The sequence below is a fragment of the Kogia breviceps genome, chromosome 9, assembly GCF_026419965.1.
Source record: "Kogia breviceps isolate mKogBre1 chromosome 9, mKogBre1 haplotype 1, whole genome shotgun sequence".
In the NCBI taxonomy this organism is placed as follows: Eukaryota; Metazoa; Chordata; class Mammalia; order Artiodactyla; family Physeteridae; genus Kogia; species Kogia breviceps.
In genome coordinates, this window is record NC_081318.1 from 51,332,179 (window position 1) to 51,347,819 (window position 15,641).

General features: G+C 42.2%; 1 protein-coding gene across 1 annotated transcript in view; it reads left to right on the top strand.

Moving 5' to 3' along the window:
- Window positions 1-334: 334 nt before the first annotated feature.
- GSDME (gasdermin E) overlaps window positions 335-15,641 on the top strand; it is a 71,693-nt gene continuing 56,386 nt past the window's right edge. Inside the window, 4 exon segments of the mRNA XM_059073975.2 lie at window positions 335-413; window positions 8,320-8,418; window positions 8,420-8,450; window positions 8,452-8,548. Of these exon segments, the coding sequence (XP_058929958.2) occupies window positions 8,339-8,418; window positions 8,420-8,450; window positions 8,452-8,548 (208 nt within the window). The 5' untranslated portion in view covers window positions 335-413; window positions 8,320-8,338.

The following is a 15,641-nucleotide window of genomic DNA, read 5'->3' on the forward strand; positions in this document are numbered from 1 at the left end:
CACACAAAAAAAAGTATGATGTGTATAGTCTATCAGATGGTGATTAGTGCAAAGGAGATAAAGCAGGCGAGGAACTAGGGCGTGTTCCTGTAGGGTGGTGGACTGGCTGTACTTTTAATTTGAATAGTCAGGGACAGCTTTACTGACAAAAATATAAGGAGGTGGGGTAACTAACCTAAGGATATGCCCAGAGCGTATGGGGGCCTCGGTCCAGGCCCTGCTGAAGAACTCAATACTCCTGAGCGCAAATTCTCGGAGCTCACTCCTCCGGCCGCCCCGCCCGGCTGCAGGGGGCGGGGACGAAGCAGAGGTCCTGCCGCCCGCCCTCCTCCCTCGCGATCCCCCGCCCCGGCCCGGCCCAGCCCGCGGGGCTCCTAAGAGTCGGCAGGCGCGGGGCGTGAGGCTGCAGGGAGGTAAGTGCGGGCGGCTCGGCTCGGCTCCGGATTCTGCCCTGACCTTGGGGAGCCGAGCCCGCGCGGCTTTTTCTCTAGAGGACACCCTGCCCTCTGTCCCTTAGTCGTATGGGGTTCGAATGGGTGGGCTGCCCGCAGCTGGACCGCCGGCCCCATGGCGTCCCCTCCTCGTCCGCGTTCCCAGCCCCCGTCTCTGTTCCCCCGACCCCTTCCCACTGCCACTTCCTTCCCTGGCTGTTGCTAGGGCAGCGGGTACCTACTGTCCTCCCCCCGACCCTTTGCGCCCTCTCCCCACTTCTTCAGTCTTTGTCTTCCGGTTTCTCCTCCGGGTGCGCTAGGCTGTCCGTGGCCGGGCGCTGGGTTGCTTATGTGCGTGGAAGGAAGGCGGGGGCCGACGTGGAATTAACTCTCCGGGCTGGACCAAGTCCCCATCCCTGGGGTACGGGATACTGGGCCCCGAGCTTATGGAGGAGGCCAAGCCCCTCGGGAGTTCTCGGCCTGCCTGGGATGACATCACCGCTGCTCACGGGGCCTCAACGTGCGGATCCCAGACCCCTTCCCATCTGCACCTGGCCAGGAAAGACCAGAGGGTGGGCTTAGAAAGGCAATGGTTGTAGAGTGTTCCAAAAAACCTCTCATTGAGAGTCTACTCTGTTCAGAGGACTGTTCAGAGGGACGGATGCCTTGGGGTCGATGCCTTTAAGAGACAGTCTAGCTGGAGTGGAATGAAATATTGCTGTTAGGTCAGAGAAACAGCTGAATAAATGTAGAGTAAATTAATCGTTTTCCAAAGCCACCGCCAATGAACTCTTCTCATAAAGGAAAACAGCCGGGAGAAGATGAGCCAGGCAATTAGAGAGATCTGAGAAATGCCGCCCAAGCCCCCAGCTGCTGCCCTTAACTCGTCTGGTTTAGGAGGAAGCCTTATGGTTTCCAGAAGTGTTTTTTTTTTTTTTTTTTTTTTTTTTTTTTTTAACGTGGCGGGCCTCTCACTGTTGTGGCCTCTCCCGTTGCGGAGCACAGGCTCCGGACGCGCAGGCTCAGAGGCCATGGCTCACGGGCCCAGCCACTCAGCGGCATGTGGGATCTTCCCGGACCGGGGCACGAACCCGCGTCCCCTGCATCGGCAGGCGGACGGACTCTCAACCACTGCGCCACCAGGGAAGCCCCAGAAGTGCTATTCTTAATGTTCTTTTTGAACCCTCAAGGGGACCAGAGGGTTCTTTATTCTTAATCAGTCTCCTGTTATCCACTCCACTTCCTAAAAGCCTTTGCTGCCTTGCCCTGACTCCTTTTTCAATCTCATGTCTGTCTTGTGACCATCATTTGTTTTTTATTTCAGATTTTTATTTTAGAAAGAAATGATGGAGTACCTTGTCTTTAATTTGCCTTCTTATTATAAAAATGAAGGTAATGGGCTGTAAGCACCAGAAGATACAGAAGAAATGACACCTCTGTTTTAATTTAATAGACTCAATTTCACTTTATTTAGAAAACTAAATTCAAAATGTGCTGAAGTTGTTAGGAGACAAGTACTAACAGCGGTGTCTCATTTTCTTAGATAATGATGAAATAACGTGTTTTATAGCCATGGTTTTTGCTTCCGCCATAACTGAAGTTTACCCTTTTGAGCACCTTTTCTTACTTTACAAAACAAATTATATGTAGTCCAAATTCAAACAAACAAACAAACAAAACCTGACTGCGGAGTCAGGCAGAACAGGGTGGCCCAGGGCTCAGGCTTGGGAGGCAGGTGGACCTCGGTTGGAATCTGGGCTCAGCACTATTTCTCTACTTGACGTTCAGTGCCTTCTAATCAGAGACCTTTGGGAACGCAGGTGGAGTTGAACGGGATGGATCATTGCTTGCTGAATGAGGGAGACTTCGCTCCATGGGGAACCCTGGGCATCTCTGTAATTGAGTGCAGAAAGGAGTTACAGGATTTGGACTTGTTGGCGATTTGGGGGAGAGTTTAAGGAGGTAGGACTTTGCTCTGGATTGGACGCTGTCAGAAAGTGGGGGAGATTCTCTGGAGTATCTTCATAAATCTTGTCTGAAAGGAGTGAGGCTAAAACTGGTTGGCTGAGAACCGCAGTCACTTGTGTTTAGGGTTGGTGGGGATGGTGGGAGTGTTTGGTCATTTTTGTGGTTTGGATAGTGTTCCTATTTTGTCTGTGCTCAGACAAGACTATGAGAGGTCTTGTTTTGGTCTTGATTTATCAGGACCACAGAGTGCCCTTGCCAGATGTCGATGTTCTGTGATGTTGTTCATCTTCACCAGGAAAGTGCCAGGCCAGTGCCAGCAACCCCAGAGCTAGCTGATGGTACCAGGCAGGCTCCTGGATGTCAGGGCTGCTGCTTTTTTTCTTGTTATCTTGGGCAAGTTACTTAACATCTTTGAACTTCAGGTTCCACATCTGTAAAATGTGGACAATGCCTGCTCAGGGTTGTCGTGGAGATTAAATGAGGAAATGTGTAGAAAGGACTTAGCCCAGTACCTGGCACACAGCAGGTACTCGATATACAGTCCCCCCACCCCCCCCAGCCCTTTTAGTGTGTGGCGAGCATTGCCCTCTGAGGAAGGCACCATTAAGACCCTCATAAGCCTCAGGGCCCGATTGTACTCTCCTTGGTATGCATCCTGGACTTTATGGTATGAACGTAAAAGAGGAGATGGCCTTTGGCCAAATCGCTCCATGAACCTGCTCAGTTACTGGGAGTCCCTGGTTGTTCCCTAAAGCTAGGAAAAGCAACCCTGGAGGGGAAATTGGTGCCTTTGAGGGAGAAGCCGAGAAGCCAATCAACCAGCTGATGCCGATAAGGTATGACTAAGCCGAGAAGCCAATCAACCAGCTGACACCGATAAGGCATGACTAAGCAAATTCCCTGCTTTAGGGGTATATAGATGGCTATGCTTTGTTATTAAACTTGCCTTGCAACCATCAGTTGCTTGTGCCCTTCTGATCCCATACCTTGGTGCGTTCAGTTCCCTACCCCCTCTCGTCGATTGTTGCTACACTTTGAGGACCCGCTGCGGCTGGCGGCATTAGTGGATTTCGATGTTCAGGTTTCTTTCCTAGAACTATTCACGCAACGGCCCAGTGATCAACTAGAGCTGCTCCAGAGAAGAATTCTGAATTGGGTATTAGGAAGAAGCGGGTCCTTTGAGGCTCAAAGATGTGATCATTCCATCACTCTGAATCAGTCTTGAGGAAGGACACAAGTGCTTGTAGTATCTTCTTATGCTGTCATTACCTTGGCAAATTTTTTTTTTTTTTTTTTTTTTTTTTTTTTTTTTTTTTTTTTTTTTTTCCGGTACGCGGGCCTCTCACTGCCGCGGCCCCTCCCGTTGCGGAGCGCAGGCTCCGGACGCGCAGGCCCAGCGGCCATGGCCCACGGGCCCAGCCGCTCCGCGGCACGCGGGACCCCCCCGGACCAGGGCACGAACCCGCGTCCCCTGCACCGGCAGGCGGACCCCCAACCACTGCGCCACCAGGGAAGCCCCCCTTGGCAAATATTTTTACGAGTCTTTGTTCCCAGGAGCCAGTGGTCCCAGTTGGCCATGTACTCTTCTGACTTTGTGTTGTTGTCTTGCTTTCTTGGTCTCTTCCTCTTATGTCTTTTGTCCAGGAGTCTCATTCAGCTTGTATGTCCTTACCACCTTCACTTTGGCGCTCTGAGTTCTAATCTGCTTCGAGCTGGGAAGCCACATCAGCAGACCAGTAGGAACTGTTTGCTAATGGAATTCTTCAGGCCCCAAATGAGAGAGCCCAGGATCTTCGGTACAGCTGTGAAGAAGTGCAGTGGGGTTTTAGGCCATGAGCATTTTGAGCTTGGTCTCTCATGAGGCCATTTTCATCTGCTTCCAGGTTGGAGCATTTTGGAAATTTGAATCCGAAGTCTCACTTCTACTTGAGACATTATTGTGCTTGTCTGTGCCAGGCAACTTGGGTTCTAGATCCTTTGGTGGGCCCTGGGCATATTATTTAATCTTTCCTGGCTGGACAGTTACTTTACATGTTTGAGAATCAGACAACAGCTTATTGGCTCACAATGCCACATGACATGATAAACTGTATTATATTAAATTTCTAGCATATATTGTACTTTGGCTCATCTCTCTATTCCGTTGAAAGATCCTAGGAATAAAGAAATAAAAAACAATAGAAAATGGGCTAAGGACACAAACAGTTAGGAAAAGGATATATAAAAAGGCTTTAAACAAAAGATGCTTGATTTCACTTGTATTAAAATAACATGACTTAAAACTATCCTGAGGGACTAACCTGGTGGCGCAGTGGTTAAGAATCCACCTGCCAATGCAGGGGACACGGGTTCGAGCCCTGGTCTGGGAAGATCTCACATGCTGTGAAGCAACTAAGCCCGTGCGCCACAACTACTGAGCCTGCGCGCCTAGAGCCCGCGAGCCACAGCTACTGAGCCCGCGCGCCACAACTACTGAAGCCTGCGTGCCTAGAACCCATGCTCCGCAACAAGAGAAGCCACCGCAACGAGAAGCCCGCGCACTGCAACGAAGAGTAGCCCCTGCTCGCGGCAACTAGGGAAAGCCCATGCACAGCGACAAAGACCCAATGCAGCCAAAAATAATTAATTGATTAAAAAAGAAAACAAAAGATATTGGCAACTGATCTACACGACCCCACCAAGAAAAAGAAAAAAAAACAGAAAACTACACTGAGGTACCATTTCTCACCTGTGAGGCTGAAAAAAAATACCAAAGATTGATACCATACTCTGTTGCTGAGACTGATACTTTCATACCTTATTGGTGAGACTGCAAAATGGTACAACTTGTAAATTATAGATGCATTTACCATTGGTCTAGCAATCCCTCTTCTAGAAATCTCCCTTCAGATACTCTTGCCCATGTAGGAAGAAGACATACATTCAGCAGTATTTAGTGTGGCATTTTTATAATAATAAAAACTTAGAAATTACCCAAGTGATCAGCAATACTGGACAGGTTAAATAAGCAATGGTGCATCCATGTGAAGGGGTACTATGAAGCTGTATTATGTAGAAGGTTCTAACCATGGAAAGATCTCCAGGATATATGCAGAAAAGTGTGTACACTCCTTTTAACTTGTATTTGTATAAAGAAACGTGAAGGTGATATACCTGAAGGGGAGAGGGGTGAAAAGGTAGATGGGACCTGGGTAGGAATGGGAATTCTCAGTGTATATCTTTTTCCATAGTTTAGATATTAAAGCTATGTAAATGTACTGTTATTCAAACATAGTAATTTAAAAAAAGCCTCTAACTTTACCTTCACAAGGAGAATATTCTGAGTTCCTTGATTGAATAAGCCTGATTCTTATAAAAACATCCAAAGCAATAGCCACTTCCATTAACTCTTTTTAAAGCAGCCTGCACTGTCAAGAGGCTGTATTTGATGCTAGATTGAAAAAGAAAACTAAAGATTAATTTAGGAGTTCTCTTTCTTCATCCTCTAATCCCTCTGGGGAGGATTGGTGTCATTACTAAGGCTTTGTTGCCCATAGCAGATGGGTTTGGGTTTTGTTATTTTATTATTTTTTAATGGCAAGCCTGATTTGGCTTCTTCAGAAACCTGTTTTATCTGAAGGCAAGTTAGTGAACTCCCTTCCAGGTTGTCCCAGGAAAGAATAAAAACCATAAAAATGGAGATCCTGTAACCATGGTGAACTGAGGCAGGTTCTGCTGTGGCTGTTCTCTTGGACAAGCAGGGTAAAATCCCCCAGGTCAATCATTGGGAGACCTTATTTTGTTAAAAGTTCTTTCCTTGTGTTTGACAAAATAAACCTTACACCTTATCCTAGATGCACTCTCAGCAGTTACTGTCTTACTGTCCCCAGCAGTCTACTTCCTTCTGGATCCCTCTCTTGGTAGCTGGCGTCTCCATCTCATCAGCCGACCCAAACCTGAGCTAGCTGCAGGCCAAGCTGGGGAGTCTCCTCTCTTTCATCAGCACCTTCACATCCAACCAGACTTCTGGGGAAACCACCAAACCAGCATCTTTTCTACCCTTACACCACCAATGTAGTTCAGCATGATTGTGTGTTGTCTAATTGTTCCCTTCCAGCTGGTTTCCTATTTTGCTTCCAGAAGGTCTTTCTAAGTGACCGCTCTGATCACACCCCTCCAGTGGCTCCTGCTGCCCTGGTCCCCCAGAGGAGGCACAGGCCTTCAGGACCAGGGCTGAGGCTTCTTCATCCTTATCCTTTGCGCTTCCCCTCTCTAGAACCTGGCAGTCCAGTGCAGGAACCAGTCCCAGAGCTTGCAAAGCAACTCTCGATCTGTCAAAGAATTGGTGATGGGCATATCTACACAAAACCATGTCTCCTGGACATCACGACTTTGCTAGTCCCAAATCTTGCTTTGTACACTGATTCAATAAATATTTTGATAAATGAATAAATGAGTGCTCTGATATAAGAACAGGGTTAGTTGGCTATACAATAATATAAGAAAAGGTACTTTAGAGAAGAACTAGTGATAGTAAAACAATTTTTTTTATGCCCTTGAGAAGATTCATGGTAAAGAAAAGTGGGTTGAACTAATTAACATCTAATATTATCTCAGCTTTTAAATTCTATGATTTTATTGTCTATGTGACTGCCAGACACCAGGGTACAAATATAAATAAAACACAGTTCTTGTGCATTAGACATTTTAACTGTTGACTATGGATGGTTTTAAAAAAATCTTACAATTTGTGCTTTTTTTGAGTAATAATGATTATGTGTATGTGTGCACATATGTTTATATTCATATGCATATGTACAGCTATGAGCAGTTTATATATTGTGAATTGTTTATAACCTTTGCCCATGTATCTACTACAGTATTTTTAAAACTTGATGTGGTTTGTAAAAGTTTTTTGTATATGTTAAATATTCTGGTTCTTTGTTTTATAAGTATTTTCTCAGTTTGCCATTTGTCTTCCTAAAGGCCTTTCTCATCCTACAATTGTACAAATATTTGTTTGTATTTTTTTCTAATACTTTATGGTTTCACTTTTCCTTAAAAACACTCTAATCCATTGAGGATTTGCTCTTGTGTATGGCATGACTTAGGGATCTGACTTTATTTTTTTCCGGATGTTTAGCCAGTTGTTCTAAAACCATTTATTGAATAGTATATACATCTTCCACTGAATATAGTACTTTTATATCTTCCAACATGTCTCTTTCTTTTTTTTCACTCTGGCTGAAGAGTGACTGGGCTTTCATTTCTGGGGTTAAAAGTAATAGCTAGTCACTTCCCATTTATGAACAGGGGATATCACACAGTGTAGAGAAAAAGCACATTTGACCCTTCAAAGAAGTGGTCATAAGTAAGATACAAATAGGGGTAGTCAGTATGCTGTTCAACAGATATTCCTAGGTCTCTGCCTTCCAAATACTTGGTAGGATTGTATTTCCTGACCATTGTGGTTGGCTGAGGCCATCTGCCTAGTTCTGACAAATTGTGAGTGGATGTGACGTGTGTCAGTTTTGGGCCAGAACATTTAATTGCTGGTGTGAGACTTTTCAGAACTCTCTTTCCTGTTGGCTGATGATATGATATTCAAGATGGTGGCTGCCCCTTCAGCCTGGATGCCTGAATGGCTACGAGGAGCAAAGCCTTCCTGTCCTCCCGTTTTGGACGTGTAGTGTGAACACTAAATAAACCTTATTGCTTATAAGCCACCGAGATTTGGGGGCATAACCTAGCCTATCCTGATTTATATACATATTCTCTTTCAGTAGTTCAATTTGATTTTTTAGACATCAACTGAACTCAAAATAGAAGCTTCTCTAAGGAGAAGGTATTCTTTCATGTATACTGATTGATACTAGGGAGAAATAAGGTAATTTTAGAAAAAAGTCACGAAATAACAACTTCCTATATATATATTTTTCAGGTAATCTGGAGCTCTCAAAATGTTTGCCAAAGCAACAAGGAATTTTCTTAGAGAAGTTGATGCTGGAGGTAACCTGATCACAGTATCAAACTTGAATGACTGATAAATTACAACTTCTAAGTCTGGTGACCAAAAAAAAAGAGATTGTGGTGCTGGCAGAGACCGAAGTACCAGTTTTTATCTGTCACCCTGGGAGATGTACTCACAGAAGACCAGTTTCTGAGTCCAGGTATGTTTCTTTGGTTATATTCTACAATTAGTTCCAGAACAGGAGATGATGATTCTTTTTTTTTTTTTTTTTTTTGCGGTACGCAGACCTCTCACTGTTGCGGCCTCTCCCATTGCGGAGCGCAGGCTCCGGACGCGCAGGCTCAGTGGCCACAGCTCACGGGCCCAGCAGCTCCGCGGCATGTGGGATCTTCCCAGACCGGGGCACGAACCCGTGTCCCCTGCATCAGCAGGCGGACTCTCAACCACTGCGCCACGAGGGAAGCCCTGATGATTCTTTTAGACACATGTTGTCTTGAGTAACTCTAGATACCTTATAATCAGTTCTCCTGTTTCTTTGCCTACGGTTTTAAAAACATATACTTTCGTAAAATGAGAAAATTCTGCAGGCCTGACATGAAAAGTTATAGCTTAATATTTAAGAAATAATATTGCAGTTTTGGTATAAAAGTACAACATGCTCATTTGTAGATGTTGTGGCCCCTCAACATAAGTGGGTTGGTTTTACCTCCCCAAATTTGGTTTGGTGTTGAGGTTGATGATGCCACGTATCCATCAGGAGGGTGCGGTAAGTTTTATTACTCACATAACGAAGCTTTTCTGGGGACAGCATGGCAGGTTCCCAAGGCTGGTCCAAAAGTAGCTAGAGAGAAGGAGGGGATAAGAGATGGGCTCAGTTTCTCTAGTGAATAGGAGGCGTGGTGAGATTTCTGCATGTAGGCTGGGGCTTACAAGGTTTCAATGTCCTGTCGGTGCCAATGGAGGGAGCACTGGGGGTTTCTTAACCCTATTGCCCAGATGTGTAACAGAAAGGAAAGAGGGGGTGGCGGGCTTGAAACACTAAACATCAAAAATGGGGGGGGGTTTGACTCATTATTAAAGAGGAGTATTTATAAAATATAGAAAGGCAAGAAAACAAATCAACAAAAATTCCTCCATCAAGTGTTAATGTCCATTAACACTTGGATTGTATTTTTTCTTTCTCTGCATCTAATTTTTTAAAAACAAAATTGGAAACGTACTACATATAATTTTTATATACTCCTCATGTATTTTTTATTTAACCTTATATGTTTTCCTTCATGGGTTTAAATATTTCTTAGTACTGTTTTCAACAGTGTGTATGCACCCTAATTTGCTTAACCAGTCCAATTTAGTGGTTCATAAATAAGGCTGCAATGAATATCGTTATCTGAATTTTTGTTGTTGTTTTTGTTTTTCCTTTAAGCAATTGCTTTAGCATAGATTCTTTTTTTAATTAAAATTTTGTTTCTTATTTTTTTAACGTCTTTATTGGAGTATAATTGCTTTACAATGTTGTGTTAGTTTCTGCTGTATAACAAAGTGAATCAGCTATATGTATACATATATCCCCATATCCCCTCCCTCTTGCGTCTCCTTCCCACCCTCCCTATCCCACCCCTGTAGGTGGTCACAAAGCACCAAGCTGATCTCCCTGTGCTATGCGGCTACTTCCCACTAGCTAGCTATTTTACATTTGGTAGGGTATATATATCAATGCTATTCCCAGCTTACCCTTCCCCCTTCCTGTGTCCTCAAGTCCATTCTCTAGGTCTGTATCTTTATTCCTGTCCTGCCTCTAGGTTCATCAGAACCATTTTTTTTTTTTTTTTAAGATTCCATATAGATGTGTTAGCATACGGTATTTGTTTTTCTCTTTCTGACTTCACTCTGTATGACAGACTCTAGGTGCGTCCACCTCAGTACAAATAACTCCATTTCATTTCTTTTTATGGCTGAGTAATATTCCATTGTATATATGTGCCACATTTTTATCCATTCATCTGTCAGTGGACACTTAGGTTGCTTCCATGTCCCGGCTATTGTAAATAGTGCTGCAATGAACATTGGGGTACATGTCTCTTTTTGCATTATGGTTTTCTCAGGCTGTATGCCCAGTAGTGGGATTTCTAGGTCATATGGTAGCTCTATTTTTAGTTTTTTAAGGAACCTCCATATTGTTCTCCGTAGTGGCTGTATCAATTTACATTCCTACCAGCAGTGCAAGAGTGTTCCCTTTTCTCCACACCCTCTCCAGCATTTATTATTTGTAGACTTTATGATGATGGCCACTCTGACTGGTGTGAGGTGATATCTCATTGTAGTTTTGATTTGCATTTCTCTAATCATTAGCGATGTTGAGCACCTTTTCATGTGCCTGTTGGCCATCTGTATGTCCTCTTTGGAGAAATGTCTATTTAGGTCTTCTGCCCATTTTTGGATTGGGTTGTTTGTTTTTTTGATATTGAGCTGCATGAGCTGCTTATATATTTTGGAGATTAATCCTTTGTCCGTTGCTTCATTTGCAAATATTTTCTCCCATTCTGAGGATTGTCTTTTTGTCTTCTTTACGGTTTCCTTTGCTGTGCAAAAAGCTTTTAAGTTTCATTAGGTCCCATTTCTTTATTTTTGTTTTTATTTCCATTACTCTAGGAGATGGATAAAAATATATCTTGCTGTGATTCATGTCAAAGAGTGTTCTTCCTATGTTTTTGTCTAAGAGTTGTATACTGCCCTGTCTTACATTTAGGTCTCTAATCCGTTTTGAGTTTATTTTTGTGTACGGTGTTAGGGAGTGTTCTAATTTCATTCTTTTACATGTGGCTGTCCAGTTTTCCCAGCACCACGTATTGAAGAGACTGTCTTTTCTCCATTGTATATCCTTGCCTCCTTTGTCATAGATTAGTTGACCATTAGGTGTGTGGGTTTATCTCTGGGCTTTCTATCTTGTTACATTGTTCTATATTTCTGTTTTTGTGCCAGTACCATATTGTCTTCATTACTGTCGCTTTGTAGTATAGTCTGAAGTCAGGGAGTCTCATTCCTCCAGCTCCGTTATTTTCCCTTACAACCTCTTTGTCTCTTCGGGGTCTTTTGTGTCTCCATACAAATTTTAAGATTTTTTGTTCTAGTTCCGTAAAAAAATGCCATTGGTAATTTGAGAGGGATTGCATTGAATCTGTAGATTGCTTTGGGTAGTATAGTCATTTTCACAATATTGATTCTTCCAATCCAAGAACATGGTATATCTCTCCATCTGTTGGTATCATCTTTAATTTCTTTCATCAGTGTCTTGTAGTTCTCTGCATACTGGTCTTTTCTCCCTAGGTAGGTTTATTCCTAGGTATTTTATTCTATTTGTTGAAATGGTAAATGGGAGTGTTTCCTTAATTTCTCTTTCAGATTTTTCATCATTAGCATACAGGAATGCAAGAGATTTCTGTGCTAATTTTGTATCCTGCTACTTTACCAAATTCATTGAGTAGCTCTAGTAGTTTTCTGGTAGCATCTTTAGGATTTTCTGTGTATAGTATCATGTCATCTGCAAACAGTGACAGTTTTGTTTCTTCTTTTCCAATTTGTATTCCTTTTATTTCTTTTTCTTCTCTGATTGCCTTGGCTAGGACTTCCAAAACTGTTGAATAATAGTGGTGAGAGTGGACATCCTTGTCTTGTTCCTGATCTTAGAGAAAATGCTTTCAGTTTTTCACCATTGAGAATGATGTTTGCTGTCGGTTTGTCATACATGGCCTTCATTATGTTGAGGTAGGTTCCCTCTATGCCCACTTTCTGGAGAGTTTTTATCATAAATGGGTGTTGAATTTTGTCATAATCTTTTTCTGCATCTATTGAGATGATCATATGGTTTTTATTCTTCAATTTGTTAATATGGTGTATCACATTGTTTGATTTGCATATATTGAAGAATCCTTGCATCCCTGGGATAAATCCCACCTGATCATGGTGTAGGATCCTTTTAATGTGTTGTTGTATTGTGTTTGCTAGTATTTTGTTGAGGATTTTTTCATCTATATTCATCAGTGACATTGGTCTGTAATTTTCTTTTTTTGTAGTATCTTTATCTGGTTTTGGTATCAGGGTGATGATGGTAGCCTCATAGAATGAGTTTGGGAGTTGGGAGTTTTCCTTCCTCTGCAGTTTTTTGGAAGAGTTTGAGAAGGTTTTGTGTTAGTTGTTCTCTAAATGTTTGGTAGAATTCACCTGTGAAGCCATCTAGTCCTGCACTTTTGTTTCTTGGAAGGTTTTTAATCACAGTTTCAATTTCTTTTTTTAAAAAAAATCTCATTCTAAATTTAATCGGTAGGAAAAATATGCAATAACAAAGATATATTTTTTTCTTTTTTTCCCCACAACTGACACACACACACTGTATTTTATTTTTACAGGAGATAAATAAACTCACACCAAGCATTGTAAATGGATGACCACAACAAAAGCAACAATGATTGCAATTACTGAACACGAAACACACTCATACAATGTCATAATATTGACATTCAGTCCAGTAATCCTCCACTGTAACAGCTCCTTTACTTTGCAGTGAAAATTGGTTTGTATATTTTTTGCCTCTGAGTCCTTTTGGGATTTTTTTTTTTTATTCATACCGAAAGTCACAAAAATTATAATCATCCTCATCATTTCACTCAGTCCCATGTAATTAATTTTTTTTCATCTTGATCTTTTGTTAGCACTTTTATGAATTCATCAGTTTTCCATTAGAGTTCTGAAAATGCTTGTTCATTTATTTCAGCAGTATAGTCAGTTACCAGAAACCTGTACTTGTTAGAGTCTTTTCCATGAATTCCTTGAAGATGAAACCCTTTTATAAACATTTTTGTGAAAGCATTAGAATACACCCAGAAATCTCTGTAAATGAGAAAAGACTTAAAAATGACCACGGACGGGCTTCCCTGGTGGCGCAGTGGTTGAGAATCCGTCTGCCGATGCAGTGGACATGGGTTCGTGCCCCGGTCCGGGAAGATCCCACATGCTGTGGAGTGGCTGGGCCCGTGAGCCATGGCCACTGAGCCTGTGCGTCCAGAGCCTGTGCTCTGCAAGGAGAGGCCACAACAGTGAGAGGCCCGCGTACCACAAAAAAAAAAACAAAAAAAACCACGGTTAAAGATTTGATGAAAGTTCATAATAAGGCAATTGACGAGGAAATTTAGTTATTTCTGAGATAAACATTTTAAAGTAATAACTAGAATTATGACTTATAACATTATACCAGAATATATAAGATTTTTAGAAATTTCATGTACTGTCTAAAACATTTATATTAACATATTTCCATACAAATAACCCAAAGAAAGTTTAGTATTACTTTTTTTGTTTGTTTTTTTATACAGCAGGTTCTTATTAGTCATCAGTTTTATACACATCAGTGTATACATGTCAATCCCAATCGCCCATTTCAGCACACCACCATCCCCACCCCACCGTGGTTTTCCCCCCTTGCTGTCCATACGTTCTCTACATCTGTGTCTCAACTTCTGCCCTGCAAACTGGTTCATCTGTACCATATTTCTAGGTTCCACATACATGCGTTAGTTAACATACGATATTTGTTTTTCTCTTTCTGATTTACCTCACTCTGTATGACAGTCTCTAGATCCATCCACATGTCAACAAACGACTCAATTTTGTTCCTTTTTATGGCTGAGTAATACTCCATTGTATATATGTACTACAACTTCTTTATCCATTCATCTGTTGATGGGCATTTAGGTTGTTTCCATGACCTGGCTATTGTAAATAGTGCTGCAGTGAACATTGGGGTGCATGTGTCTTTTTGAATTATGGTTTTCTCTGGGTATATGCCCAGTAGTGAGATTGCTGGATCATATGGTAATTCTGTTTTTAGTTTTTTTTAAAAATTTTTTTTTATTAAAAAAATTTTTTTTTTTTTGCGTTATGCGGGCCTCTCACTGTTGTGGCCTCTCCCGCTGTGGAGCACAGGCTCCGGACGCGCAGGCTCAGCGGCCATGGCTCACGGGCCCAGTCGCTCCACGGCATGTGGGATCCTCCCGGACCGGGGCACGAACCCGTGTCCCCTGCATCGGCAGGCGGACTCTCAACCACTGCGCCACCAGGGAAGCCCCTGTTTTTAGTTTTTTAAGGAACCTCCATACTGTTCTCCATAGTGGCTGTATCTATTTACATTCCCACTAACAGTGCAAGAGGATTCCCTTTTCTCCACACCCTCTCCAGCATTTGTGGTTTGTAGATTTTCTGATGATGCCCATTCTAACTGGTGTGAGGTGATACCTCATTGTAGTTTTGATTTGCATTTCTCTAATAATTAGTGATGTTGAGCAGCTTTTCATGTGCATCTGGGCCATGGAGAAATGTGTATTTAGGTCTTCTGCCCATTTTTTGATTAAGTGGTTTGTTTTTTTAATATCGAGCTGCATGAGCTGTTTATATATTTTGGAGATTAATCCTTTGTCCGTTGCTTCATTTGTGAATATATTCTCCCATTCTGAGGGTTGTTTTTCTTCTTGTTTATGGTTTCCTTTGCTGTGCAAAAGATTTTAAGTTTCATTAGGTCCCATTTCTTTATTTTTGTTTTTATTACCATTACTCTACGATGTGGATCAAAAAAGACCTTGCTGTGATTTATGTCAAACAGTGTTCTACCTATGTTTTCCTCTAAGAGTTGTATAGTGCCTGTCTTACATTTAGGTCTGTAATCCATTTTGAGTTTATTTTTGTGTATGGTGTTAGGGAGTGTTCTAATTTCATTCTTTTGGATGTAGCTGTCCAGTTTTCCCAGCACCACTTATTGAAGAGACTGTCTTTCCTCCATTGTATATCTTTGCCTCTTTTGTCATAGATTAGTTGACCAAAAGTGCGTGGGTTTACCTCTGGGATTTCTATCTTGTTGCATTGATCTATGTTTCTGTTTTTGTTCCATTACCATATTGTCTTGATTACTGTAGCTTTGTAGTATAGTCTGAAGCCAGGGAGTCTGATTCCTCCAGCTCTGTTTTTTTCCCTCAAGACTGCTTTGTCTATTCAAGGTCTTTTGTGTCTCTATACAAATTTTGACATGATTTGTTCTAGCTCCGTAAAAAATGCCACTGGTAATTTGATAGAGATTGCATTGAATCTGTAGACTGCTTTGGGTAGTATAGTCATTCTCACAATATTGATTCTTCCAATCCAAGAACATGGTATATCTCTCCATCTGTTGGTATCACCTTTAATTTCTTTCATCAGTGTCGTATAGTTTTCTGCATACAGGTCTTTTGTTTACCTAGGTATGTTTA